Source organism: Python bivittatus, unplaced genomic scaffold (genome assembly GCF_059951505.1).
Source record: "Python bivittatus isolate LINGU-HERP-01145 unplaced genomic scaffold, Pbiv_v1 ctg000340_np1212, whole genome shotgun sequence".
Classification (NCBI taxonomy): domain Eukaryota; kingdom Metazoa; phylum Chordata; class Lepidosauria; order Squamata; family Pythonidae; genus Python; species Python bivittatus.
In genome coordinates, this window is record NW_028277056.1 from 206,471 (window position 1) to 234,171 (window position 27,701).

At 48.9% G+C, this 27,701-nt stretch overlaps 1 protein-coding gene and 1 long non-coding RNA gene across 6 annotated transcripts in view; one reads left to right on the top strand and one right to left on the bottom strand.

Annotated features, from left to right (window-relative positions):
- On the top strand, nucleotides 1–27,459 carry LOC148216007 (uncharacterized). Its single transcript, XR_015796052.1, has 3 exons — nucleotides 1–315; nucleotides 20,623–22,786; nucleotides 23,803–27,459. It is a non-coding gene; the product is annotated as an uncharacterized LOC148216007 (long non-coding RNA).
- Nucleotides 1–27,701, bottom strand: part of DNHD1 (dynein heavy chain domain 1) — a 100,662-nt gene that overhangs the window by 17,684 nt on the left and 55,277 nt on the right. For all 5 annotated transcript variants that reach the window (XM_088140305.1, XM_088140306.1, XM_088140303.1 and 2 more), the window contains exons 27-28: nucleotides 20,422–20,524; nucleotides 4,141–4,290 (exon numbers count right to left, since the gene is read on the bottom strand). In XM_088140305.1, coding sequence (XP_087996431.1) covers nucleotides 4,141–4,290; nucleotides 20,422–20,524 — 253 coding nt within the window. The remainder of the gene's footprint in view (nucleotides 1–4,140; nucleotides 4,291–20,421; nucleotides 20,525–27,701) is intronic.

Sequence of the window (27,701 nt, forward strand, 5' to 3'; positions counted from 1 at the left end):
TAAAGAGGGAATGAAAAGAAATCTGCTTTTGGGACATTACTTAAAAGGAATAAACATCAAGCCTTTTAAAACCAAAAGGAAGGGTTATAAAGTCAGTTTGCTCAATCAAGGTTAAAACGTATGATGTTTTTTCTTCTCATAGTTTTGAATGGATTTTTCTTGACCAGGACTGAATAATGAGACCTTAAAGATTTGCCATTAGGTAAGATATGGCGAAAAGAGCGTTTTTGTTGTATAATTAGAGAAAGTGATGGGTTATGATGTTAAAATTGAAAGAAATCTGCAAAGGAATTTCTGAGAGGAGACGAAAAAATGGTAAGAAATTAATTTGTGGGGTATTATTTGAAGGGTTTAAAGACAAAGATTTTCTGGTAGTTCTTAATGGATTTTTTAAAATTAAGTTTGAACAACGAGCTTTTATAGGTTTGCTTATAGATGTAAGATAAAAAATGGGAAGAAGAGATTTTTGTTACATTTTTAGAGAAAACGATAAGTTACTGGGTAAAGTAAAGAAAATGAAATTGATCTACTTGTTTAATGTTATATATTAAACTATTTCTAGTAATTCTTAATGGACTTTTGCTGATTAAGATTGAATGATGTTTTATTATTTACTAATAGATAAAAGACGAGTTATGGGATGAAGATACCTTTGGTTGAAATGTTTGAGAAGGTGATAAGTTACTGAAATTATTCATACTTGTCTTAATGAAGGGGGAAGTAATTTCTTTATACGTTCTTTTTTCCTTACATATTTTTCACTTTTTCCTCCCCCCCTTTTTTCTTTTCCCTTTGGACTTTTTATTCTTGTTTTCTTTTTTCTTAGTTTACATTAGTTTTTTATCTCTGTATCATTACACCTTAATAAAAATTATTATTGCACCTAAAGGCCAACAGGGTCAGGGCCAATCTAAGTTCTGGGGGGATGATGCTCCACAGGGCGGGCACCATGGGAGAAAAGGCTCTCTTCCTGGGTCCCGCCAGATGACACTCTTTCACAGACAGGACCTGTAACATGCCTCTCCTGCCAGTCCTGATAGAATAGGTAGATGTAGCCAGGGAGAGGCGATCCCTCAAATAACCTGGTCCCATGCCATGTAGTGTTCTATAGGTCATTATCAGCACCCTGAATTGAACTCAGAAGCAATGGGAACCAATGCAGTTTGCAGAGCACAGATGTAAGGTGTACTGATTGAGGAGCGTACATAACTGTTCACCGCATTTTGTACCAGCTGCAGCTTCCAGATGTTCTTCAAGAGCAGCCCCATGTAGAACCCTTCACAGTAATCCATTCAAAAGGTGACCAGGGCTTGAGGGACCGTTAGGTGAGCCTCCTGGTCCAGGAATGGTGCAACTGGTGTACAACATGGAGTTGTGCAAAGGCACCCTGGCCATGGCTGCCACCTGGAGTTGTGAGTCCAGGAGAACCCCCAGATTATGCACCAGGTCTGTTTGGGGCAGTGCCACCCCATCCAGAACCAAAGATGCTAAGTCCCTGGAACATGTAGGCCCTAAAACCCAAAGTCATTGAGTTTTGCTCAGGTTGAGCCGAAGTCTATTGTTCCCCATCTAGCCTCCAGACACCAAGACAGGACCTTGACAGCATGACCTAACTTGCCAGGGGTGGAGACGTAAAGTTGGGTATCAACAGCATACTGATGATACTTCATCCCATAGCAATGGATAACCTCACCCAGTGGTTTCATGTAGAAGTTAAACAGGAGCAGAGAGAGTACCAAATCCTGCAGAACTCTGCAAAGCAGGGGCCATGGGCAGGACCTCTCACTCCAAATCAACACTGACTGGAACCGACCCCAGAGAAAGGAGGAGAACCGGCACCATACAGTGCTGCCCATCCCAACTCCTGGAGCTGGTCCAGTAGGATACCACAGTTGATGGTATCAAAAGCCTCCAAAATGTCATGAAGAACATGGACAGACACACTGCTCCATCCCGTTCCCATCAGAGGTCATCCAAAACTGCAACCAATGCCATTTTGGTCCAATGCCTTAGCCTGAAACCCGACTGAAAGGATTCCAAATAAGCTGTTTCATCCAGGATCCTCTGAAGCTGTTGGGCGACCACCTTCTCAACAAAAGGGACCACCTCCCTAAAAAGGGAAGATTGGAAACTGGATGAAAATTGTCCAGTATGGTTGGGTCTAGCAATGTTTTTTTGAGAAGGGGACAATGCCTCCTTAAGAGGTGAAGGGACACCCCCCTCTCTCAAAGAAGGAGTAACCACCACTAGAACCCAGCTATGTGTCACCTCCCAGGAGGCTTTCTTCAGCCAGGGGGGACATGGATTCAATAGACAGGTGGCTGAGTTCACAGTCATGAGGACATTGCCTACTTCCTCAGGCCCAACAGGAACAAATTCATCCCAGATAACAGAGCAAGACTGCATCCTGGGCACCTCCATAGGACCTGTACTAAGGCTAGCATCCAGCTGAAATTTTTGAAATAGCAAAGTTGTTAATAACCAGGCTGTACCAACATATCTTTAAAAAATGCTATTATTACCAGTAGTAGGACAGGGATCCTCAAACTTTGCTGTGTCATGATCCCTATTCTTTTAAAATAAGATTGACTCATCAGCTTGATATCACAAATTCAGTTCTCTGGTCTAAATAATACAATTTTTAAAAAATTGATTATGTCCCATCAAGTCGTTTTCGACTCCTAGTGACCATAGATAGATTTTCTCCAGGATGCTCCGTCCCTAACCTGGTCCTTCAGGTCTTCCAACGCTGTAACTGAGCCCCTCCCCCTTGCTGCTGGTCGTCCTCCCCTCCTCTTTCCTTCCACCCTTCCCAGCACCAGAGCCTTCTCCAGGGAGCTGGGTCTTCGCACAATGTGTCTGAAGTAGGATAATTTGAGCCTGGTCTTTTGTGCCTCGAGGGAGAACTCCAGACTGATTTGTTCAATGATAGGTTTGTTTTCTTGGCTGTCCATGGTCTTCTCAGGAGTCTTCTCCAACCCCAATGTTCAAAGGCATCAATGCTCTTCCTCTCTTGCGTCTTCAAAGTCCACCTTTCGCTTCCATAGAGGGTCACAGGGAACACCACGGCTTGCACAATTCTGACCCTTGTCGGTATTGACCCACCCTGGCATTTGAATCTCTTCTCCAAGGCCTTCATGGCTGCTCTACTAAGCGCTGGTCTGCAGCATATTTCTTGCCTGCTGGTTCCTTTACTGTTGATGGTTGATCCTAAAAGGAAGAACCTCTCCACCAGTTTAACATCTTCATTGTCAGTTCTAAGGCTATTTGTTCTACATGTTGTCATTAGTTGGGTCTTCTTTATATATAATTTTAGTCCCATTTTTTTCACTGTGCTCCTTGACATTAATTACTAGAGCTTGCAGATCCTTTGCATTTCTGGTTATCAGGGTAGTGTTATCAGCATACTGCAAGTTACTGATGTTTCTCCCTCCAATTTTAAAACCACACTCCTCTTTCTCCAATCCAGCTTCCCTTAATGTATATCCCACATACAGGTTGAATAAATAAGAAGAGGATGTGCAACCTTGTCAGACTCTTTGGCCAACCTGGAGCCGGTCTGTTTTGCCACCTTCTGTCTGTCCTGTGGCTTCCTGACCTGTATATAAGTTTCTCAGGAGGACAAGGAGGTGTTCTGGGATTCTCATTTTTCTGAGCACTTTCCGCAGCTTGACATAATCAAATAATGCAATTTAATTAAAGCTAAATTGAAACCACTGAGAAATGCAGATCTTTTCATACAAAGATTTCACATTCATCTATATGTATTTCTTAATCATAAAAGGCTAGAAGGTTTGGTCCTGGTTGCTTTACTAAGAGATCTGAAGATATAACAAGAGAGCTTGAGATACACACTCTCCATTTTTCAGCTCTGCCTGGACAAGCACACAGTATCAGTTTATTCCAACAAAGCGGAGAGGAAGGCCACAGGTCCAGTCCTTCCAAGGGCCTGGTTTTCCTACACGTGAAAAGCAAAATCCCTGCCTACTGCAGTCTGGGCCTGCCTTCCCACCCTGCCCGGATGAGCATCTGTTTGGTTGTTGGGGCAGAGTTGGAAGAATAGTTGTAATGTATGCAAATACGTAACAACTGGTTCACGCAAACCAGACCAAACCAGCTAGCTAACACCTCAGCCAGTACCTTTTTCATGGCTAGCTCCTTCTTCTTCTCCAAAGCATCTTTCTTCTTTGTGAGAGCATCAATGCGTGCCTCATACATCTGGCATGCCTTCTCATGCTGCTTCAGCACCTCTTGTTCTCGTTCCACCTCCTTCTGGCTTTGTGCCATTTGCTGGAAGCAAATAGGGAAGATCCACAAGTGGTCATTCTCCAAGCAAAACAACACTATCGCCAACAATCTATGGGCACGAAGCCACTGAGCAGCCCATCGCTTGCCCTACCTGGACCAACCTCTGTTGTCACACTAGGGCAGGGCTACCCTTTCACCGCATGTCACTGAGATATATTTACGCAGTTCTCTAGCATCTCTTCAGGGCTCTCTCTCATCTATGAATCCCAAGGGAGCGGTGGCTCTGCACGGGACAGGACAGTGCAAGAGCTCCCACAAGCCGGCTGCCTTGCTTCAACCCTGGAAGACCTCTGCTGCTGCTGCTGCTGCTGCTGCTGCTGCTTAGTCCCTGTGACCGCCCTTCAGGGTAGACCAGACTCCAGAGGAAGACCAGAACTATACTTTAATAGAGGTTATAATAACAGTATCTTGCAAGTCTGTCCATGTCTTCCTTTCTCTCCCTCTTATATCCCAGGGAACTCTCTGTAACACTTCTCCACCTCTCTGGATGCATCTTTCTTCTGCACTGGGCGCTTCCCTGACAGCCGCTGGGCTCTTTCTCCAGGGTCATCTCCCTGGCTGTCTACACCTGACACCGCAGTGCACTCCAATGAACCCTAACCCTTTTTTTAAAAAAAATGAGCTGTAACATATTGACATTTAACTGTGACTGTGACGCAATGAGTTGATAAAAAACTATGAACTATAAATATAAAGCTAATACAAATTTACAATGAAAATTAAGAAAAAGTTAACAAATTTGGAAGAGTAACCCCATTATTTTTCCTTTTTTAAATTTATATTTATTGAGAATTTCACATGAAATAAAAGACAAATCTAAAGAAAAAGATAGAAAAGAAAGAAAAAGGTGCAAAAAAAGAGAAAAGAAAAAGAAAAAAATCATGAACTATGATGACTTTGGATCTTCTCTTCAACAGATATTGACAAACCCATTGTCTCCCTCTCTCTTATCTCTTCCAGAAATCCCTTCAACCCCATATTAAATTCTCATATTTTTCAATCATTAAATCCATAAATCATCATTTCATTTTTTTCTTCTTTTAGCAAAAGGTCCATAGAAGATTTTGAAAAGCCTGTGTTGTCTTCTCCATGACCAAACAGGTCACTTTTGCCATTTCCACTAATTCTAAGTTTTACAGTCTGTTCCTCCATTGTGGGAATTTCAATACTCTTCTGTCTTTGTGCGTATAATAATCTGGCTGCCGTCACCATATGCAGAATTAATCTTCCATGAGTCTTTTCTGATCCAGTATCTAATCTCTCTCTCTCTTTTTAAATCCACACTAATGGTTCTCTAATTAGAGAATCCACCCTGATCCCTTTGTCCAGGGCGAGAGGTTCTCCCTCGGGTAAACCCCTCTTCGGGTTTTGGAAGGAGTCTTAGCAAAATGTCAGTCTGCACGCTCAATTCCGAGGTCCAGTAAATCCTCTGGAGCCTATTTGTTTCCACTAAAGATTTCTTTATTGAGAAGTAACATACAACACTCCATAGGTTGCTGAGACTGACCCTCCCCGGCCACAGCTCTCCTTTTAACCCCCCTCTATTCTAATTTTCCCGCTCGATTCCTCTCCGCGCCTCTTCTTGGGTCTCACGGCCAGCCGGCCTTGCTGGCACCTCTCAGGGAGATAACGGTGCACCTGGCCTCTGTTGTTTTATTGTCCACCCTCCCTCTTGACCTTTATGGCAGGAACAAGCAAGCGGGTATACAAATTATGGTTCTTGTCTAAATTAACATTTGAACTCACTAGCTATTTGCCTACATAAACTTTTCTAATAGCCTTTCAATAGTTGCTCGCAAAGATCCTGACAGGCTTATAGTTCTCAGATAATTGCCATTAAGGGCTTTATAGATAATGACCAGCACCTTGAGTTGCACTTGGAAGCCAACTGGCAGCTAATATAACTTGCGCAGTAGTGATGACACATGGGCATAACAAGAAGTGCCTGTGTCTACTCGTGCTACTTCATTGTGAACCAGTTTTAGCATGGTCTTTAAGGACAGCTCCATGTAGAGTGCATTGCAGTTGTCCAGTTGTGAAGTGACCAGGGCACAGGTGACTGTCTGAAGGGCCTCCTGGTTGAGGAAAGGGCACAACTGGTGCATAAGAAGGCCCTCCTGGCCGTAACGGCCACCTGTCCATCCAGCAGAAGCTCCACACCAGCCTTAAATGGGGGAGTGCAATGGCACCCAGGACCAATGCTGAAAACTTCCTTGACCCAGGGGGGCCAAGCAGCCACAACCACTCAACATTGTCGGGACTGAGCCAAAGTCTGTTCCTCTCCACCCAGACCTGAACAGCCTCCAGACACTGGGTTACTACATTGACAGCTTTACCTGCGCAGCCCAGGGTTCAGATGTAGAGCTGAATACCATCAGCATGCAGGCCAGAGGGACACCTTCTCCTTTAAACAGGATAATACCACTGCATGGACCCATCCCTTGGTCAAAGCTGCCTTGACAACCCAGCAGGAGCTAGGATCTAACAAACAGGTGCCCAAGCTGACAGATCGAAGGCCCTCGTCCACTTCCTTAAGAGTTAAAGAACTGAACTTGGTCCAGACAACTCACTTGGACCTGCCCAGAGTCCAACTTAAAGCAAATTCGAGTGACTTTATCCACCAAATAGCATGAATGCCCTTCACCAAAGTCCTGGAGATGGTCCTGCGACCTGGCCTGCCCCAGCAGGGAGCAGGTCATTCTGAACAATGCCATTGGGTGGCTATCAGTGGACACAACAAGGGTGGAGAAAGAGCAGTGTTTTGCTGCCCTTATCACCACAGGATAGGCCTGAATACAGGCTCTTACTCATGTTCAGTCAGGTTCACTCTTCGACTTTCTCCAGCAGCACTCCAGGCATCATTTCTGGCTCTTCACCTCCTGGAGCTCCTAGGAAAACCAAGGTGCACCCCAGGATCGTTGCGAGAGAGAGGCTGTGTAAGCAGCAGTCCGGTCCAGGGCCTCAGCCACCTCGCTATTCCTTAGGAGGAATATAAGGGCTTAGCTGCACTGCTTGCCAGATGCTCAGGGCCTAAACCCTAAGTTCCCTCTGGAACCTCACAGGGCCCATCAGTTGTCCGGGGGAGGCCGTTCCAAAGGGCCCTGTCTGCTTGTGGGGATATGTGGCACAGCAAGCTGGAGGGCAACCAAAGAGTGATCTCTCCATGGCAATGGGCTGACGAAAACGCCCTCCAATGCCAGATCGCATGGCAACTGCCCGGAGGCAAAAAGCTGACATAGCGTGTGACCCCCCGTATGTCCCAGACCCTCTATTCTCTGGGACAGGTCTGTGGGGCTATGGAGGCTAGGAGCTCCTGCGCCACCCCAGACTCAGTATCACAGGGTGGCAGGCTAAAGTTCCCAGGACCACTGCCGGTCTGGCAATGGAATCCAGTAGTTCAAGCAGGGAGGGCAAACACCTGCCGCAACCCCAGCTGTTCCCAAGGGCCAACTCCAGCCAGAGGGTCTCTCATCCAATTACCTGCGAAGCAGAGTCTTTAAGAGCCCTCAGTGACTCTCGGATGACAATAGTCATCCTGACGCAAAGTCTGAAACCCAGGTGGGTACGTTTCTGAGAGGGAACTCACCCCTGGGGGCCCACCCCCATCTCAGTTATATGCACCAGGCCAGTGCCCAAAAGTTGCAGCCAGAGCCCAGGGCCACCAAGGATCCACTGATGTGGTCCTGAGGGTGAATATTGAGAGCAAGTCATTGAGCTTGCTTTCAAATAGCATTCCTGACGTCTCTTGTGTGAGATTTGCCCCGTTCGACAGAGAAACTCTCGTGACACGTGTGGTTCACAAAGAAGGTTTACTCATGCGTAACGTAGTAGTCACAAGCAAAGCCAGGACTGGCTTGGTACAATTGCATCACTTGTTATATTCCCCCCTTCCCGCGCTTTTTCCCGCCTCGTGATCGCGTTGCGGCTGTGGGCTATTAGGCCCCCCAATGTCCCCCCTGATCGTTCATGATGGCAGGGTCGGTCAGAGTCCATTGTCCTTGATTGCCAGTCCCCCTCCGGCTGGGTTGGCCCCTCCCTGCTACGTGCAGACCCGCGGGTTCTGTGCTTCGTTACGATCTTGTTTCGCTGCCCTGCGGCCCCGTTCCTTGCTTGCTCGCGCCGTTATCAGTTCGTAATTAAAAGCTTCCGCTGCGGTTTTCCTGTTTAGCTGGCCGCAGGTGGCTCGTTAATTAGCGGCGCTTTCGGTTCCTCTTTTCCCCGCTAGCTACCGCCGGTGGATTCCGCGTGGTCTGGTTGCGAGCTTCCCTGCAGCCCCGTGCTTCCCTGAAACCTCGTGCTGACCGAACCTGACATGCCGCCCCCCTGACGACAACTCCCCCCCTCGGTCCTATTTCGGCTTCCCGGGGTATTTACTGTAAAAGTCCCGCACTAGGTCCGGCGCCCTTATGTGGGTTTTACTCACCCATTCGCTGTGGGACTTGGGGAAATGTTTCCATTGCACTAGGAGCTGGGTCTGCCCCTTGTGCCTCCGGGCGTCCAGTATCCGGTTGATTTCGAAATGCTGCTCCCCCGACCATGATGGGTGGTGGTACTCCCTCCGCCTTGTGCCAGGCGTTCCCCGGCTGGTGCAACTTTAGCAGGCTGCAATGGAACACCGGGTGGATCTTCCCGAGGCTTTTCGGGAGCGTCAGCCTGACGGTCACCGGATTGATGATCTCCGAAATGGGGAACGGCCCCACAAACCTCGGGCTGAGTTTTTTCGATGCCTGGTGCGTCTTTAGGTTTTTGGTTGACAGATACACCTGGTCCCCCACTTTCCACTTTTCCTCGGGGAGCCTCTTGCGGTCCGCGTGCTTCTTGTAGTCGGCTTTGGCTCTTTGCAATGCCGCGTGCGCCGCTCGCCGGGTCTCGTCGATTTGGGCGAACCAGGCGTCCAGGGAGTTGATCTGGGATTCCGGCTGAGGCAGCTCCGGCATGGGGACGAATTCTCTCCCGGTGGCTACTTTGAACGGAGAGAACCCGGTGCTCTTGTGGACGGCGTTGTTGTATGCCACCTCCGCGAATGGTAGTAGCTCCGCCCAATCGTCCTGTTGGTGCCCCACGTAGCAGCGCAGGTACTGTTCGAGCCCCCGTTCAGGCGTTCCGTGGCTCCGTCCGTCTGCGGGTGCGCCGCGGAGGATAGGGCTTGTTTCGTCCCCACCCGCTTCAGGAACTCCCGCCAGAACCGCGCGATGAAGTTGCCGCCCCGATCGCTGACGATACGTCGAGGTGCGCCGTGGAGTCGGTAGACATGTTGCACGAACAGTTTCGCCAGCCCCTCAGCCGTGGGGACTCGCCGGCACGCTACAAAGTGCGCTTGTTTGGAGAATAAGTCCGTGACCACCCAAATGGCGGTCTTCCCCTTACTCTCCGGGAGCTCCACTATGAAGTCCATGGCGACCTCTTGCCAAGGGCCGTCGGGTTCCGCTACCGGCTGGAGTAGGCCTCTAGGTTTGCCTTTGGCTCCTTTCGCTGTTGCGCACACCGGGCAACCCCCGAGTACGCCTCCACGTCCTTCCGGAGCGTGGGCCACCAAAACTGCCGCCGGATTAAGTGGAGTGTCTTTACGAAGCCGTAATGCCCCGCGCTCCGGCTGTCGTGGGCTCTCTCCATGACCTCCCGTCGGCAACCCTCGGGCACGTACAGCTTTCCTTCGTGCCACCACAACCCCTCTTGGCCGGTTAGCGCCTCTCGGTTCTGCTTGAGCCAACCGTCCCGCTCCGCTGCCTCCGCGAACCCTTGCCTTACTTCAGACGCCGCGTCCCGTCGCTCCCCCTTGGTCTGGCTTCGGGTCACCGCCTTTGCAGCCAGCCTGCTGGCGGGGATGACGGAGTCCACGATCTCCTCCCGTAGGCTGGCGTGTTGGGGCATGCGAGACAGTCCATCCGCTAAGAAGTTGCGCTTCCCGGGGATGTGTTTCAGTGTGAACCTGAACCTCCCGAAGTATTGGGACCACCGTGCCTGTTTGGGGGATAGCTTACGCGGGGTCTTCAGGGCCTCGAGGTTCTTATGGTCCGTCCACACCTCGAACGGTTCAGTTGCCCCCTCCAGTAGATGCCTCCACGTGGCCAGCGCCCACTTGACCGCGTACGCCTCTTTCTCCCACACCATCCACCTCCTCTCCGTCTCGGTGAATTTGCGGGAGGCGTAGGCGCACGGGTGGATGGCCCCCTCCGGGCTGGGTTGGAGCAGGACTGCTCCCGTTGCCACGTCTGATGCATCCACTTGGATTATAAACTGCCGGTCTGGGTCGGGATGGCGCAGGATCGGCTCCGCGGTGAACCGCTGTTTTAGTTCCTCAAACGCCCCCTGGCATTCTGCAGTCCACGCGAGTGCCATGCTGGGCTTGGGGGTTTCCCAGTGCCCTTGGTTTTTAGCAGGTCGGTTAGGGGAAGGGCGATTTGGGCGAAGTTCGGGATGAACTGACGATAGAAGTTCGCAAACCCTAGGAAGCTTTGGAGTTGCCTCCGGGTTCGCGGCGCTTCCCAGCCCAGGATATCCCTTACTTTCGCCGGGTCCATCTCAATTCCCCGGCTGGATATTCGGTAGCCGAGGTAGTCTAGTTGCTCTCGATGGAACTCGCATTTCGAGAGCTTTGCGTACAGCTGTGCCTTCAGCAGTCTCTGGAGCACCGTGCGCACCAGGCTCACGTGCTCCGCCAGGGTCTCGGTGTAGATGAGGATGTCGTCCAGGTAGACCAGGACGCCCCGGTAGAGTAGGTCGTGCAGCACCTCATTAATTAGCTGCATAAATACCCCCGGGGCCCCTTTTAATCCGAACGGCATCACGGAAAACTGGTAGCTTCCGAGCGGGGTGTTGAACGCCGTCTTCCACTCATCTTTTGCGCGGATCCTAACTCTGAAGTAGGCTTCGCGCAAGTCCAGTTTTGTGAACACCCTCCCCTTCGACAGATGCGACATCAAGTCCTTCATCAGGGGGAGGGGGTATTTGTACTCCGTGCTGATTGCGTTCAGACCCCGGTAGTCTACGCACATACGGAGCGAGCCGTCCTTCTTCTCCCGGAATAACACCGGGGCCGCTAATGGTGACTTCGCGGGTTGGATGAATCCCCGTGCTAGGTTCTTGTCTATGAACTCGCGCAGGGCTCCCATCTCCCTCCTCGACAGGGAGTACATTTTTGGCTTAGGCAGGGTCGCTCCTGGCTCTAGCTCGATGGCGCAATCACTGGGCCGGTGTGGTGGGAGCTGGTCAGACTCCTTCTCCCCGAACGCTGCCGCCAGGTCTCGATACTGCCTCGGGATTCCGCCGCCCGTCGGGGGTTCCCCGGGTCCGGCCCCTCGCTTTGCGGTTGCCTCGCCAGTCGCCGCTGCCTCCCCTCGCCTCGGGATCGTGGCGGTTCTCCGGGGTCCCGGCGCTGCTGCTGCTGCTGTTGCTGTTGCCGCCCGGGTCTCGGGCCCCATCTGCTCTCGCCCCGTCTCCCGGTGTCCCGGACCCTCCGCTTGTCCGCCGGTGGTTGCGGCTGCCTCCGTCTCCACGGCTCGGTCCCCCTCTGCTCTCGCCCCTCGCCGGTCTGTCGACCCCGAACCGCACTGCCTCCGCCGTCCAATCGACTCGTGGGTTCCGCCGCCGCAGCCACGCCAAGCCGAGTACCACCGCGTAGTCGGCCACCGGGACCACCACGAACCTCAGTTCTTCCCGGTGACTCCCGATCGTCATCTGGACCGGCTCGGTGTAATACTGAGCTGGCCCCCCCCCTGCCAGCGTGCCATCTAACTGGCTGAATGAAATGGGCTCCCGGAGGCGCCTCAGCTGTAGCCCGAGCCCCGAGACCACCGCTGGGTGCATCAAGCAGTGGGTGCAGCCCGAGTCCAGTAGCGCCCGTAGCTGTGCCTCCCCTCCGGATCTCACCCCCCGGACGTGTATCCTCACCCGGAACGGTGGGCAGTCCTCGTCTCCTATTGGGTCCGCGCGCCTCGACTCCCCTGCTCGCACTGGGACGCCGTTCAGTGCGAGCGCGCCTCGTTTCCCGCCGGCCCCGAGTCCTCTCCGGAGGATGCTGTCTCCGGGGTCGACCACCCCCCGCGTCCTTTCTCGGTCACCGCCGCCACTGCCCCCTTCCGCGGTCGGTCACCGGTCCTTTTCCCGTTCGCACGCGGGGTTTTGACTTCGGGCCGTGGTGGGGCGCCTTCCCGCTCCGTCGGGCACTGCGCCGCTCGGTGGCCTCTGCCTCCGCATCGGAAGCACAGATTCGGGGCTCTGGTCGCCTCTCGCCTCCCGGTGGACTGCTGTCGACCGCTCCGTCTCTCCTCGGGGGTCCTCTCCCTCGGCCGGTCCCTCGTCTGGTCCCGTCGTCTTGTGCTCTGTTGGATCTGCCGCCACGCCGATTCCGCCGTTCCGGCCAGCCAGATCCAATCCTTCACTGTGGCCGGGTCGTCCCGCCCCAGTGCCCGTTCCAGGATCTCTGGGTTGAGTCCCCTCTTAAAATACTTCACCTTCAGGGACTCCGGCCAGTCCGCGAGCTTCTCGGCCAACCTCCGGAACTCCAGGGCATATTCCGATACCGATTTGCCCCGCTGCCTGAATTGTAGGATGTCGTCCTCCGCCCGCTTGGCGCTCAATGTGTCCTCGAATCTGTCCCGGAGCGCCTGCATGAAGTCCGGGAAACTCCGTAGTTCCGCCGCGTTGGCATCGTACAGCCCGATCACCCAGCTGGCGGCTTGGCCATCTAGCAGCTCGGCCACGTAGGATACCCTGTCCTCGTCTCTGGCGAATAGGTGACCACCCCTCTGCATGAACCCCCTGACGTGCGTCAGAAAGTGCGGCAGCTGTTCGGGGTCCCCTGAGAACTTCCCAGTGATACCTCGAAGTCTCAGGGCGTCTGCCGCCCGTTGGTCCTCCGACCGGGGCGCCGTGGGTGGTGCCGGCGGGGGTGTCGGACCGCCCCCCCTGTCGCTCGCCTCCTCGTTCACCGCCGGTGGCCCCACTCTCTGCAGTAGGGTCTGGAGCATCGCCTCCACGGCGTCTAGGCGTCGCTCGACTCTCTCCTCTAGTCGGGCGAATTTCTCGCTCCACTCACGGTTCCGGAACCCCGAACCCCGGGTCATCGTAACGCCCGAATCGTCTGGTCCTTGATTCACGCCCATCGACCACCGCTCGGATGGAGTGCGCCCGGCCCTGGCCGCTGCCCCGTCGCTCCCGGGCGGCTCCGACCGCCCTTCCGCGAGCCTGGATCCCTCGCGCTCCAGCTGACCCACGGATTCCTCGTCGCTGGTCATGCCTGTATTGAGAAAGAAAACGCTCCTCGGTGGTACCGGGTAGCGCTGACGGTGAGTCCTGGCTTTATGTGAGATTTGCCCCGTTCGACAGAGAAACTCTCGTGACACGTGTGGTTCACAAAGAAGGTTTACTCATGCGTAACGTAGTAGTCACAAGCAAAGCCAGGACTGGCTTGGTACAATTGCATCACTTGTTATATTCCCCCTTCCCGCGCTTTTTCCCGCCTCGTGATCGCGTTGCGGCTGTGGGCTATTAGGCCCCCCAATGTCCCCCTGATCGTTCATGATGGCAGGGTCGGTCAGAGTCCATTGTCCTTGATTGCCAGTCCCCCTCCGGCTGGGTTGGCCCCTCCCTGCTACGTGCAGACCCGCGGATTCTGTGCTTCGTTACGATCTTGTTTCGCTGCCCTGCGGCCCCGTTCCTTGCTTGCTCGCGCCGTTATCAGTTCGTAATTAAAAGCTTCCGCTGCGGTTTTCCTGTTTAGCTGGCCACAGGTGGCTCGTTAATTAGCGGCGCTTTCGGTTCCTCTTTTCCCCGCTAGCTACCGCCGGTGGATTCCGCGTGGTCTGGTTGCGAGCTTCCCTGCAGCCCCGTGCTTCCCTGAAACCTCGTGCTGACCGAACCTGACATCTTGCTGTTTAGCTGCTCCAGCCCTGACAGTCTTTAGAAAGGCTTTAAAATGTTGTTATTTTCCCAAGTGTTGGGGCCTACATGAGTGCAGGTAGTCCTCTTGTGGACCAGCAACTCAGTCATTAAGCGAAGTGGTCGCTAAATGAAACCACAACTATGCTTACAACTTGACTTCAGCTTTCCTTTGCTTTACATACCTGTGAAGGTCATAAATGCAAGAACTGGTCGCAGAGTTTCTTTTTCATCACCATCGCTGCAAACGGTCGCTAAGCAAGGTAGTTGCTACATGAGGACTACCTGTATTGCACTGTTCAAGTTGGGCAACCGTATAAATAGATAGATAATCCTAATAGTCACAGAGAAGTGTATAACCATGAAAAGCCCTCAATGAAAAAATAAATCCAGAAATAGATATATATTTATATAAGATATAAATAAATAAATATAGATATAGATATAGAACATTGAATAAAACCTTTCTTCAGATTATCATCCAGAAGCTTTTTCAAAATGGATAACTCTTGACTAGATCTGGTGTCTCGCCTCCAGGCCCCAGCTTTAAGTTGATGGCACAGTTACGTACCCAAGGAGGAGGCATCTATTTCATAGGTTTATAGGGCCACCCAACTAACAGTGTGATTCTGGGTTGTGTACAACAGAAAAATAAACAATAACCAAAAGAACTTTATAAGATTAAACATATCCAATGTTTAAAATATAAAATGGCAATAGTGAAAACTCCAAAAGGGGACCTCACTCATGCTTTTGGAACCAAAAGCCAGGTCTTAGCTTTCCTAAAGACAAGCAAGGTTGGGGCCTGTGGTGTGTCGGGGGCGGGGGGCAGTGTTGGGAGGCAGATCATTCTAGAGTATGGGACAGCCACCAAAAAGGCACACCAAGTTGCTTCCTCTTTCTCCCGAACATCAGCAAAATTGGCGTACTTTTCTGGCGAAGAAGAGGATTCAGATGGCCGTAGAGAAGGAGAAGGAAAAGCATGGGATGCAGGCAGATCACTTTTGAGATAGAAAATAAATTGTCCATTGCTCCCCACGGAGATCTGGATTACCAGTTTGCAGCCAATCTAGGCCATGGGGACACGGCAAGAATTCTCTAGGATCATTTATTTTCAGTTGTAGACGAGTTGAACATTCCAAAATAGGACCAACTCAAAGCCACTGCCCATCAATTGTTTCCATAACCATAGATTTCTCTAATAACTTTGTGGGCAATCTAAACTGCTGCACTAGCCCTGATGGTGGTCCCATCTTGGAAACCGGCTGTTACACCAGTGCCTAAAAGGGCAGAGAGCTGCATTTCTATGCCTGGGGCGGGGGAAGGGGTGAAAAGCAACAGGGATAGTACACTGCACTTGCCTGTTGTCGGCTATCTGAGCACTTCTTAATTGTCTGAAGACCATCCTGCTGACCTCTTGGGAGCGGAGGCCAGCAAAGTCTCCTGGAGCAATTTGCTACGTGGTCCACTTTGTTACTGAGCTAGACCTTAATTGTGCAAGACTTGGCTAGGTGTCCTGGGGCTCCACCATAAAAACATATACCAAGGTCTCTCTCTATTTCTTTGCTGATCTTCTACAGGCATCTCATTGCTTCTATTTGCTTGGGTTTTCTAGTGCTGGAGTCTAAGGAGGCTGTGGAGGGGGGTGAGGAAGGAGCAAAGAGAGGCTGTAAAACCTCCTCCAGTTATTATTTCCTCCTTGCTTCAACTCTTCCAGCTGCCCATCAATTAGTACACAGTGTTGGAACCATTCCCCCAGATGTGCTTTGTTTTCCCAGTTCATCTTTTAGTTCAGCAAGTCCTTCCTGAAACTGGCCAATCAGAGCAAGATTATTCTGGCCCACATCTTTGGCATATAACTGAATATCAGCTATATATTCACAACCTCAGAGATTTCAATGCTTTAGCTTGCAAATCTCCTGATTTGCTGTTCCTATCCTTCCTAAATCATCAAAAGCAGCTCTACTTCTTTGCACAAATTCTGTAATTATCCAACAGTTGATCTTTGCCCTAAATGAGGGGCACAGCCTATTGGGTAGTCCCTTCTTACAGAAGACCAAGAATAAAATCAATCTTGGGGCAATTTGTAGGAAATTTTGCTGGCCAACCCACCATAACCAATTCGCTCTGGGTTGTGAAGGTTGGAAATTGCCCCCTCCAAACAAACGCCTCTGCTCCAGTAGACTTCCATGACAATAAAGCAGTATCGGTTGGGCCACAAGTTGTGGAGCTGCTCCTGGCTGAGGCAAGCCTTGCCCCAACTTCCATGTTAGTTGTACCACAGCATTGTGTAGGTTCATTATCTGTATGTCCACTTGCTGTTGATGTAGCAATGCCATGGCAACTTGTTCTGTGAACAGCAGGGCACCCTGAGGATCTGCCAACATCTTAAAGATCTAAAAGCAAGATTCAATGCTTCTCTGAGAGAATAATGATGCTTTAGAGACTGGCGTCAGCCCTTTGGGGTGGACCAGGTCAAGGAAGAGACATCACAGGGATTCCAGCGATGCTATTTTATTGTGGTAGAGTAACATGACAGAAGGCTGAAAGCCACTCCAAGTTTCTGTCTGATCCATCTTATGCTAAACAAAATCAAGGCAGAGTTATTTTGAGTTTTTTTCATGATGGCTTCAGTCTCTGAACTGTGTAATCTCTTGTCCAAGTTCCTCCTTAAGGGCTCCTCCATACCATCTCCAAGGTCAGCTGTAAATTCCTTTACTGAGAGAGCTCTTCTCTCGATTTACTAAAGCGGGGATGGGGAGATCTATGTTCCTGTTTGCTCTCCCCAAAGAGGAAGGTCTGATTAGCAAAACATCTAGGTGAGAATAGACAGGCATGAGCCACCATAATCTCGGAGTGACCCAGGGCCAAATGGGAAAGCCTTTGACTGAAATTTGTCCTTCCTATAGATGAACCTGAGAAACCTGTTGTGCTCTGGTCTGATGGGCATGTGAAGATAAGCACAAAACAGGTCTGTCAACACCAATAAATGTCCTCTACAGTGGAAGCCAGCATCTCCATTTTGAGCATCCAGTTCAACAGCTTCAAGTTCAAAACAACAATCCAGGTCCCATTTTTCTTTGGACTGTGAACAACATCAAGGACAGGTCAGTCAATCTTTCTTGTGGAGGCACCTGCACTATCACTCAAATGCTGAGCAGATGACGAATGGCACCTCACATCCTCTGATGTAGTTTCAACTTCCTGGACATCCGTGATCAAACAAACCAATCTGTTGGAAGAAATTGGAACTTCAGCGCATACTTCCTTTTGACCAAGCCAAGCACCACTTGTCTCTGCAAGTTTCTCCCAGATAGGGAAAGGAACTTGTCGCAGGTGCCAATCCACCTGGTGACCCCTGGAATTGATCCTTACTATTGGGATTTGACCTCTTTGCCTCAGGCCCTACTGAAATATTTGTATTGAAGATTTTGTTATCCCCAGATTGCTTCCTTGACTGCCTCGGAAATGCAAAGGATTGGTGGATTGTTCCATGGCTCCAAAGGAAGATGCTGGTTTTCTGAGAAATACAGTGCATTCCTTCTTATTAAAGAAGTATTTCTTCTGATTCCTATTCTCTACCAGCACAGAGTTAATGGTGTCTCCAAAGAGTGGAGGGCTTGCACACCAATTGATCCTAGATTAGTGATTGACTTGCCAAAGCCGCTGAGCCCCAGGCCTCAGCGAGCTACCATAGAGCAAGTTGGACCTGAAGACAGCAAGGTAGCATCCACAATCAACTCAGCTGCCTTGGCATTTTTATCAAATATCTCCTTCAGCCTCCATGCAGGTTCACAAGCACAAATCATCAGGGCTTTGGGGGCAACCGAGGTGCTAGAACCTTTTTCAAAGCTCCATTCAGTAGGGTCTGCAAGAACCCCACTCCCCTCTCCCTGGACTACCATCTTACAGAAAAGGGCTGTTACAGGCTCATTCACGGATGGCATTTGCAGCCAATCCATGGTCTTCTGTGGCATCACATAGAGCTTGCTAGCTGTGGAAGAAGGAGCCTTAAACGAAGATGGTCTGACTATACTTTGTTGATGGCATCTTGAGAAAACATTTGGTAGTGGAATCCCAAGCTCAGGGCTTGAAGTGGACAGAAACTCCTCTGCTGAACACCCAGGGGTTTTATTCTCCCTAAGGGCCAAATCTCAAAATTCAGGTTAGTTGCTCTTGCTGTCTTTCTTGTTTGTGTGGGGAAAAACTTGGCAATAAAAAAATCTTTGAAGTTCTGCTTTGTTGTTCAGTCGTTAAGTCGTGTCCGACTCTTCGTGACTCCATGAACCATATTGCGCCAGGCCTTTCTGTCCTTCACTGCCTCCCTGAGTTTGCTCAGTTTCATGCTCATTGCTTCAGTGATGCTATCTAACCATCTCATCCTCTGCCGTCCTCTTCTCCTTTTGCCTTCCATCTTTCCCAGCATTAGGGTCTTTTCCAAAGAGTCCTCTCTTCGCATTAGGTGACCAAAGTATCTGAGTTTGAGCTTCATTATCCATCCTTCCAATGAGCAGTCAGGGTTGATTTCCTTTAAGATTGACTGGTTTGACCTCCTAGCAGTCCAGGGGACTCTCAAGAGTCTTCTCCAGCACCACAGTTCAAAGGCATCAATTCTTCGGCGCTCAGCCTTCTTTATGGTCCAGCTCTCACAGCCATACCTTACTACTGGAAAAACCATAGCTTTGACTATGCGGATCTTTGTCGGCAAGGTGACGTCTCTGCTTTTTAATATGCTATCTAGGTTCACCATAGCTTTCCTCCCAAGGAGCAAGCGTCTTTTAATTTCATGGCTGCAGTCTCCGTCTGCGGTGATCTTGGAGCCCAAATAAATGAAGTCTGTTACTGCTTCCATTTCTACCCCTTCTATTTGCCAGGAATTGATGGGTCCAGATGCCATGATCTTCGTTTTTTTAATGTTGAGTTTCAAGCCAGCTTTCGCACTCTCCTCTTTCACCCTCATCAAGAGGCTCTTTAGTTCTTCTTCACTTTCTGCCATTAGGGTGGTATCGTCTGCATATCTGAGGTTGTTGATGTTTCTCCCTGCAATCTTAATTCCGGCTTGTGATTCTTCCAGCCTGGCATTTCTCATGATGTACTCTGCATATAGGTTAAATAAGCAGGGTGACAGTATACAGCCTTGTCGTACTCCTTTCCCTATTTTGAACCAATCGGTTGTTCCATGACTGGTTCTAACTGTTGCTTCTTGGCCCGCATACAGATTTCTCAGGAGACAGGTAAGATGGTCTGGTACCCCCATCTCTTTAAGAATTTGGCATAGTTTGTTGTGATCCACACGATCGAAGGCTTTTGCATAGTCAGTGAAGCAGAAGTAGATGTTTTTCTGGAACTCTCATGCTTTCTCCATGATCCAGCGAATGTTGGCAATTTGATCTCTAGTTCCTCTGCCTTTTCGAAACCCAGCTTGTACATCCAGTAGTTCTCGGTTCATGTATTGCTGAAGCCTAGGTTGTAGGATTTTGAGCATAACCTTGCTAGCATGTGAAATGAGCACAATTGTGCAAGTTTGAGCATTCTTTGGCACTGCCCTTCTTTGGAATTGGAATGTAAACTGACTTTACTTTTTACTTTTTTTTTTTTTTTTTTACTTTTTAAAGAAGTCCTGCTTTAGCCTCCACAAATTCCTCACGATAAGTGACTTTCTTCCAGGTCAGAAGTGGGTGGTAGTTGAGACCAAAGGTCTGGATGAGGCAGAAGCTCTGCCTTCTGTCTGGAAGAAGTGGAGTTAACTCTTTCCTACTGGTTCCATCTCTGGTAACTGAGAAATGCATTAATGGGGTAGTTGTAGGGGAAACGTGGATCAAGAAACAAGGCATGGTTGTTACGTCTTGTAACTTTCTGTGGTTTGTGTGCACATGGAAGACTAGATCCCAGCTGGCCCAACATTCTGTATCCGTAGGTTTCATTATTTCCTTCCCACCCAGATGCAGAACAATATGCTTGTCACCATCTGATGTGCTTAATTTAGCGGCATTCATTCTCTTCTAGCTTTATCCATTATACGTGTTGGTCTGAACAAAATTCCATGTAGATTGTATAAGTGCACAGCATCCCTTAACTAAGTAAAAGCTTTGGAGGAATCATCTGGTCAAGAAACCAATTATTGAAAGAACTTGGACAGATGGGAGCCCTTCTAGGACCTGCTTGGACTACAAGTCTCGTCTGCATTCTAAATTTTAAACTATTTTCTAGCAAGTTTTAAACATTAAAACTCACCTCTTTAATCCTGATCAGCTTCTGCTGCAGGACACGAACATCCCGGGTGTGTTCTTGCTGCTTCCTGCTCACTTCCCCCATCTTCTGCAAGGCCACCTTCATCCTGCAGGGACAAAAGGAGTTTCAGTTAGCCTTGCAGGATTTCTCATTTCAGTTCCCTCCCCAATGATTTCAAACGTGCATCTATCTTTTATTTTACAGGAACTGCACACTAAGAGCGTAGGAACTGTCGTGGGGGATCAAGCCAAGGCCCGCCTTTGTCCAGCACTTGCTTCTCGGTGGCCAACCAGAAGCCTCCGGGGTGCCGAGGAGCAGACGGAGACACGCCTCTCCCTCAACACTGTTCTCCTGCAGTGGTCCTTAGAGGCTAGCTGCCCCCAAGGCTGGTCTTCAGTATATTTGTGAAGGTAGGATTTTTGCCACAATATGCATCTTACACTAACCTAAACGGAACCACATTTTGCCAGCTGTCTGAACCTTCATCTAATTTAAAGAGATGCTTTTGGACCTCTTCACAATCGCTCCTACTTGTTGCCACTCTACAAGCTGGACTAGCTCATTGTTTACCCTTATTCAGCATATATTACCAAGGCTCGGTGAGCAAGGGCAGGGTGGTTCCTCTGTTCGAAATTTGTCTGGGAAGGTTTTGGGTGGTGTGCCAACCTCTGTGCCAGGGGTGGGTGGAAGGTAGCCAGCCATTATATCCCACAAAAACTTTGAAGGTGGCCAAATCTATTGTTCTGCAGGTGACCAGATGTGAGATTCTGTATGTGGAGTTTGGAAGCAGGAACCATGGCTGCTTAGCACACTCCTTTCCAGAGTTCCTCAGCCTCATTGCTGGGCTGGTAAAGGAACTCTCACCCATGCTTTATACACTGGGGATTTCGGCTTCCATGCCCTGGGGGTGAGGTCAGGGGCAGCTGGGCCTGTTCCAAGCCCTCACAGTCCCGTATCGCAGCGTGGGATCAGACCTCACAGTCTCCTCATTCTTAGGCATGAAAGCTGGCTGGGCAACTTTGGGCCAGTCCCTCTCTCTCCACCCAACCCACCTCACAGGGCTGTTGGTGTGGGGAAAATAGGAGGCAGTGTTAGGTATACTCGCCACCTTGAGTTGACCATATACATATATAGGCAGGATAAAATAATAATATGATGATGATGACAACGACGACAACGGACACTGCAATACCTGGAGACAGCAGTGAGAAGAGAACGAACTGGAGAAAATCAGAAGATACAAAGACCTGCAAGTGGAAGTAGAACGACTGTGGCAAAAGAAGGCAAAGATAGCCCCAGTAGTTATAGGCGCCTTGGGTCCCAAAACATCTGGAGCACCCCTTGATGGAGCACTGACAAAATCACCGTCAGTCCATTGCAAAAGGCAGCTTTACTTGGAACAAGTTCCATCCTGCGACGATACCTTGAACCCCACCAAACCACAACATCTGCCAATCCTTGGGAAGGGATAGATAGGTGGATAAAAATGCCAAACCCAGTCTAAACATCTGGCTGACTGTGGGCCGCCACCACCACCACCACCAACAGTAAAATAGCATTCCTGAAATCCTTGTGCTGTTTCCTGACCTGGCCTACCTCGAAGAGCTGATGCCACTTAAAGCTGAGGAAATAGGTCACCCCAGGTTTGCCCCAGAGCACTCAAGATGGTCTGGATGGCCGCGTTGGGTCAGGAGAAAAGTAACATCCCTCCCCAGCTGAAGCCACAAAGTGGTACTCTGCGGAGAGAAGCAGCAGTGGGAAAGGAACTAAGAATAGCCCCAGGGAAGGTGCCCTCGGGGCCCTGGTGCCGCCACAGCAGCTCAGGATGACATAAATTAGCGGGTTGTCCAAAGGGCTCAACAGGAGACACCATCATTCCTGGAGTTAGCTGAAATGGCGAAATTGATGGCTTTGATTCGAGATAAGACATTGTGTGATTTTAATAACACCTGGAAACCTTTTGGGGGCTTTTTGCGAGATATGGGAAAAAAATGAAATTTTGTTGTGTGCATTTGATGATTAGAAATAATATGAATTAACAGAAATAATGGAAGTTATGTTTTAAACTTAGAGTAAGAGTTGGATGTATATTATTACTTATATCTGTTGTGAGGAAGGTCGGAAGTCAATTTTTTTTTTCTGATTTCTTTCTTCTCTCTTTTGTCTTTCACACTCTTTCATACTTCTTATTCTGAAATTTCTTCTCTCTCTAGTCTTCTCTTAATACTAGTTTTTGTTAGTTTTTTTACTGTTCTTTTATTTTTGTTAATAAAGTTATTATATAAAAAAAGGAAGACACCATCATACCAAGCGCTCTGTCTTTTCCAGCATCTCTTGCATTTCCAGGCTGATATTGTGGTGTCACTTGGTGAGTAAGAATGGGGACAGGGGGGCAGGTAGCTTAAGCAATAGTAATCCATAAAGCTAAACAATTAACAGAGACCGTCTGCATGCTAGGTTTCCTTGCGTTCTCCATTACTGCACGGGATCCCAACCTTCAGATCAATGAATGGCAATGGCTTTAGGCTGCCTGAGACAGACATGATGTCCCGAGGGCATTTATTTATTTTATAACATTTCTAAGCCATCTCCGCTCCCAAGGCATCCTGGGAGACCAACAGTAGAATAAAAAGAATAAATTAAAAAATGAGTACCAATTCTATCGCCCCCCCCCCCATTCTAGCAGCCTTGGGTCAAAGGCGCAATGGAATAACGCTGCTTCCGCCTGCTCCCAGAAGGCCACAAGGGCGGGAGCCACACCTACTGCCAGAGGGAAAGCCTTCCGCAAAGCGGGGGCTACTCCTGAGAAGACCGGCAGCCTTGTCCTCACCCCACATTCCTCAGGCAGAGGTGGGGCGGGGGAGACCCTCAGCAGGCCTTCTTGCAATGTGCAAACAGGGCAAGCAGAGTTTGTCCTGGCAAGGCGTTGCTTAACGTAACCTGGGGCATTACACTAGGTGGTGTGGGGCTTTAAAGGCAATGCGCCTAGGAACCTATTGGTAACCCATGCAGCGACTTAAAAACAGGCGTCGTTCAGCACTGGTGGGATTACATTTTCTACCAGCTACAGCTTCTGGGTTTTCTCCAAAGGCCCACGAACAGTGCACTGCAGGAGTCCAATCAATTGGTGATTAAGATGCCAGTTATTTTTGTCAGGGTATCTTGGTCCAAGTAGGGCCATAACTGGCACATCAGTCAAAGCTGGATGAAGGCCCCCCTGGCTATGGCTTCCATCTGCTGTTTAAGCAGGAGCCACACACCCAAGAAGACCCCCAAATCTGACACCAATTCTGCAAGGCAATGCTTTCTAGGTGCTACCTTGTCTGTTGAAGAGCAGAAGCTCTGTCTTGGAGAGGTTTAATCTGTTTGTTTCGCCCCATCCAGATCCTCACAGCCCCCAAGCGCTGCGTTACAAACTCCACAGCGTCTCCATTTCAGCCTGGGAGAGCCATGGACCACATATTGATGGCTTCTTCCAGCTACTACATGTAGGGGTCAAGGGGCCTACAGAAGAGCAACAAGCCCTGAGGAACTCCATGCTGGAGTAAATAAGAACTTGAGCGCTCCTCTCCAAACTGTTCACTCATGTAGGAACAGAATCACCATAAAACATCCTGCCTCTTCACACTTGCAGGTGGCCAAAAGGGTGCCATGGTTGATGGTACTGAATGCAACAACAGCTCAAAAAAGAAAACAAACCATGTACAGCCCCCCATCTAGATCCTGACAAAAGTCACCCACCAGAATGATCAAAACTCCTTCTGTCCCATGACCAGCCCAGATAATCTGTTTCACTTAGAATTCTCTGACACCAGTTTTCGACCACCTTCTCAACAACTTTCCCTAAAGCAGTTAGCAAAATGTCTTTATGCCTTGGGAAGCAAAATGTGAGAATAAACTTACTGTTTTTCTTAATGCTGGTTTATCACACCCCCAACTTCTTTTCCTTCTAAAGCCCTTCTGTCTCCTTAACTTCTTTTGCTAGAGTTTGTGCTTTCCATTTGTTACAGAAAATGGCCACTGGCCGCACTTAGATGACATTCTTGTACTGCAGAATACAGTGTAGTTGAGCCTCAGTGATTGTAGTTTTAAATTACCTCCAGGCCCTTGGGAGATATTTGGCCTTCCTGAACTTTCCTTTCAAACTTTTTTCCACCGGTCCCCTAATTTTTGAGAAGTTTCTCCTTTTGCAGCCAATGCGATGGTATTGGACTCTGCAAGCAGTTTCTGGTTTGCGTGCACACTAAGTGTAGTTAAGTGTGGTAGTTTATTCTCATACCGATTGGAATGTCTATTATCACACTGAGCAGATGCAGACTGCCTCATCTTCACACAGAGACAAGTTGCCAGCCCTCTACCCCAAAACATGGGAGGAAACGGCCAAGAGCTTTGCCAGTTTAATTGCCTGTATATAATAAGTCTCTCCCCTGAAAGCAAGGTGAGACGGCACGGAGAACTTAAAGACGGTTGGCCGTCCTGTCACATCATCTCTCAGGCTGCACTTGTGGCTAATAACCTGAGTCTGGGAAGTGGCTGAGAGAAGAACACGTACAGGTTTTGCACACGTGGAGAGTCCCTCACCAGAGGGAAGAAGCTGAAACGAGCTCAGGAACTGGCCACAGTGGGGGAGTTGGAATCCAAGGGGGAGAAGAATGAAAAAAGCTAGCAAGCGAAGATGGCATGGGGCAGTCTCAGGCTGCTGAAGAGATGCAAGTTCTGGGCTGATTCAAGATCACTGAAGAGCAACCAAAAACAACAAAACTCAGAAGGGTTCAGAAGATCTTGCACACTGGATCTATTCTCAGAATTCACAACCCAGGGTACTCACTGAAATTCTTGCATTGCAATCTTAACTTTATTTCTAATAAATATGGTTAACTGGAGCTCTTGGATTCTCGCTCCTTGGATTAGGTGTTTCCAGTTCAGACTGTAAGGCAGGACATCTGATAAGTGCATTATGGCAATGGTTACCTATTGCTCTAACAAGACCTGTTAACTATAGTCGAGTCATACTTCAAGACCTAAAGAACCATACAGCAGATCGGCAGGATAGTCTGGGCCAGTCTGATTGTCTGTGGTTTTTCCACGCATCAGGGTCTTCACCAGATTCTCTTTTTATGTATCCAAAATATCTAAGCTTCATTATGATTGCTTCCGATGAACAGTTTGGTTTTACTTCAATCAAGTAGATTTATTAGTTGTTCTTGCAGTCCAAGGTATTTTCAAAATGATATTCAGCACTACGGTTAAAAAAAAAAGTCACTTTTGCAAGATGGGTTCCCATATAAATTAAATAAATTATCTTTCTTAGCTTTTATGATGTTCCACCTTTCACAGGATAATTCCCTTTGCGAAGAGCCTTATCCTTGGCTCACTTGAATGCTCTTCCCACAGCATGCTAGAAAGGAAATTCAGGAAAATCCCCTTAAGATAGTATCCCTGTGATGCGGGTGCAAGAGAAACTGCAAATCACATTTGGTCCTACTGCCACTTCTACAGGACCCTTGCTTGCAGATCTCCCCTCCCCTCTAAATGCCCCGGCCATTCTGACTTACTTATGCTACCTGTCACATAACCAAGATCACTCTGTGTCCTTAAATGCTGCCAGGTTTTGTCACACTGTCTGTAAATGCCACCCTGCTATGAGCTCTTCTTTTGCTTGGTCTATGCAATGTCTCTACACATTGCAGAAGTTTCTTTCAGGAGACTTCTCCATCCCTATGAAGGTTTTTGTGCTTTCTTCTTTCACCTTCAACATGAGATCTCTTAAGTCTTTCTTGCTTCCAGACATCAAGTGGTATCATCAATATATCTGAGATAATTGATATTTCTCCCAGCAATTTTAATTACATTTTCTATTTCTTCTAGCTCAGCATTTCTCATGATATATTCTTCATATGAGTAAAATAAATAAGGTGGCAGTATACAACCTTGCCACACTTCTTTCTCAATTTTGATGAATTTAGCTGCTTCATATTCCACTCTATATTCTGGTCATCAACACATTATTCAACAGGCAGAGGACCGTGCATTGGATATGGCTGTTCCACCAGCTGAAGATTCACCTGATAGTGGGACATCAACCCCACACTGTTCCATTCATCAAGAAAAAGGCTATGGTCAACTGTCGAATGCCTTACCAAAGTCTAAGTACGTTACATCCACAGCATTCCCTTGGTTTTTTAAGGAAATCTAGTCAGTTTGCGGGGGGGGGGGGGAAGCAAGATTTGTCTTCTAGCAATCACCTTGTTCCTTTCTAAGTGCTTGCAAAATTACTGCTTGATTATATTTCCTAGGATTTTCTCAGATACTAAGGACAAGCCCTCTGGCACTTCATCGGTCCTCCAAAAGTTTTCAAGACTATGGAAGTCTTTCTCCCACCCTCTTACAAAAAAGTTTGTCAGCAAGACAAGACAGGGTTTTGTTTGACCTCTGACTCCTCAGAGTTCAATTCCCAGCAAATGTCAGGATAATTACCCCCTCCTCATTATGACTGTCACATGCCTCTTTGAAAGGCCTCATCTGTATCTTCTGCCTGCACAGGTGTCCTATGATAAACTCCCACCACAGCAGCCCGTTGCTTCTTTGTCCTCCCGTTCTGACCCAAATATTTTCAATAGGAAAGCTAATTGAGTTAATTCCTGAAAATATGTGCACGCGTCTATTTTCCTTTCTGTGCAGGGCGACATCCCCACCCTTTCTATTGGAAGAACTGCAGCCTTCCCGTGCAGCGGGCCACCATCAGCACCCCACCGAGGCTCAGGCATGCTGATTGCATCGCATTCGTCTTCCTGAGCTAGAACGTCTAATTCTCCATTTAATTCCATGGTCTCAATGCTGGTGGAGAAACCCTTGAGTTTGGAGGGGTCTCTTGGCTGCAGTGTCCTGGGGGTCTCCGCCCCGTCCTCCGGCTTCTTCCTTTGCTGCCTGCTTCTCTGGCGCCAGTCCTTGGCTGCATGTTTGGCTCTGCGCTTTGCTACCCTCCCTTTTAACGCCCTCTTGAGGAGTCTGGTGAGGTGCCCGCCAAATTTCTGGCAAAGTCATTTGTCACTATGTGAATGAATAAGAAAGTAGAGTCGTTAGTAGATTTTATTAGTTTCAGTAACCATTCAGTCATGTCCTGGATATGGGCATCTGGAAGACAACCTATTTCCCACAATATCCCACTAGGTCAGTATGCAGTCACCTCAGATCCTCTTAGCTGGAATCAGCCACCAAGAGATCTCTCTTCTTTCTTAGACTGGCTGTTGAGTTTCTTCAAGCCATGGGAGCCCAAGTCTCCT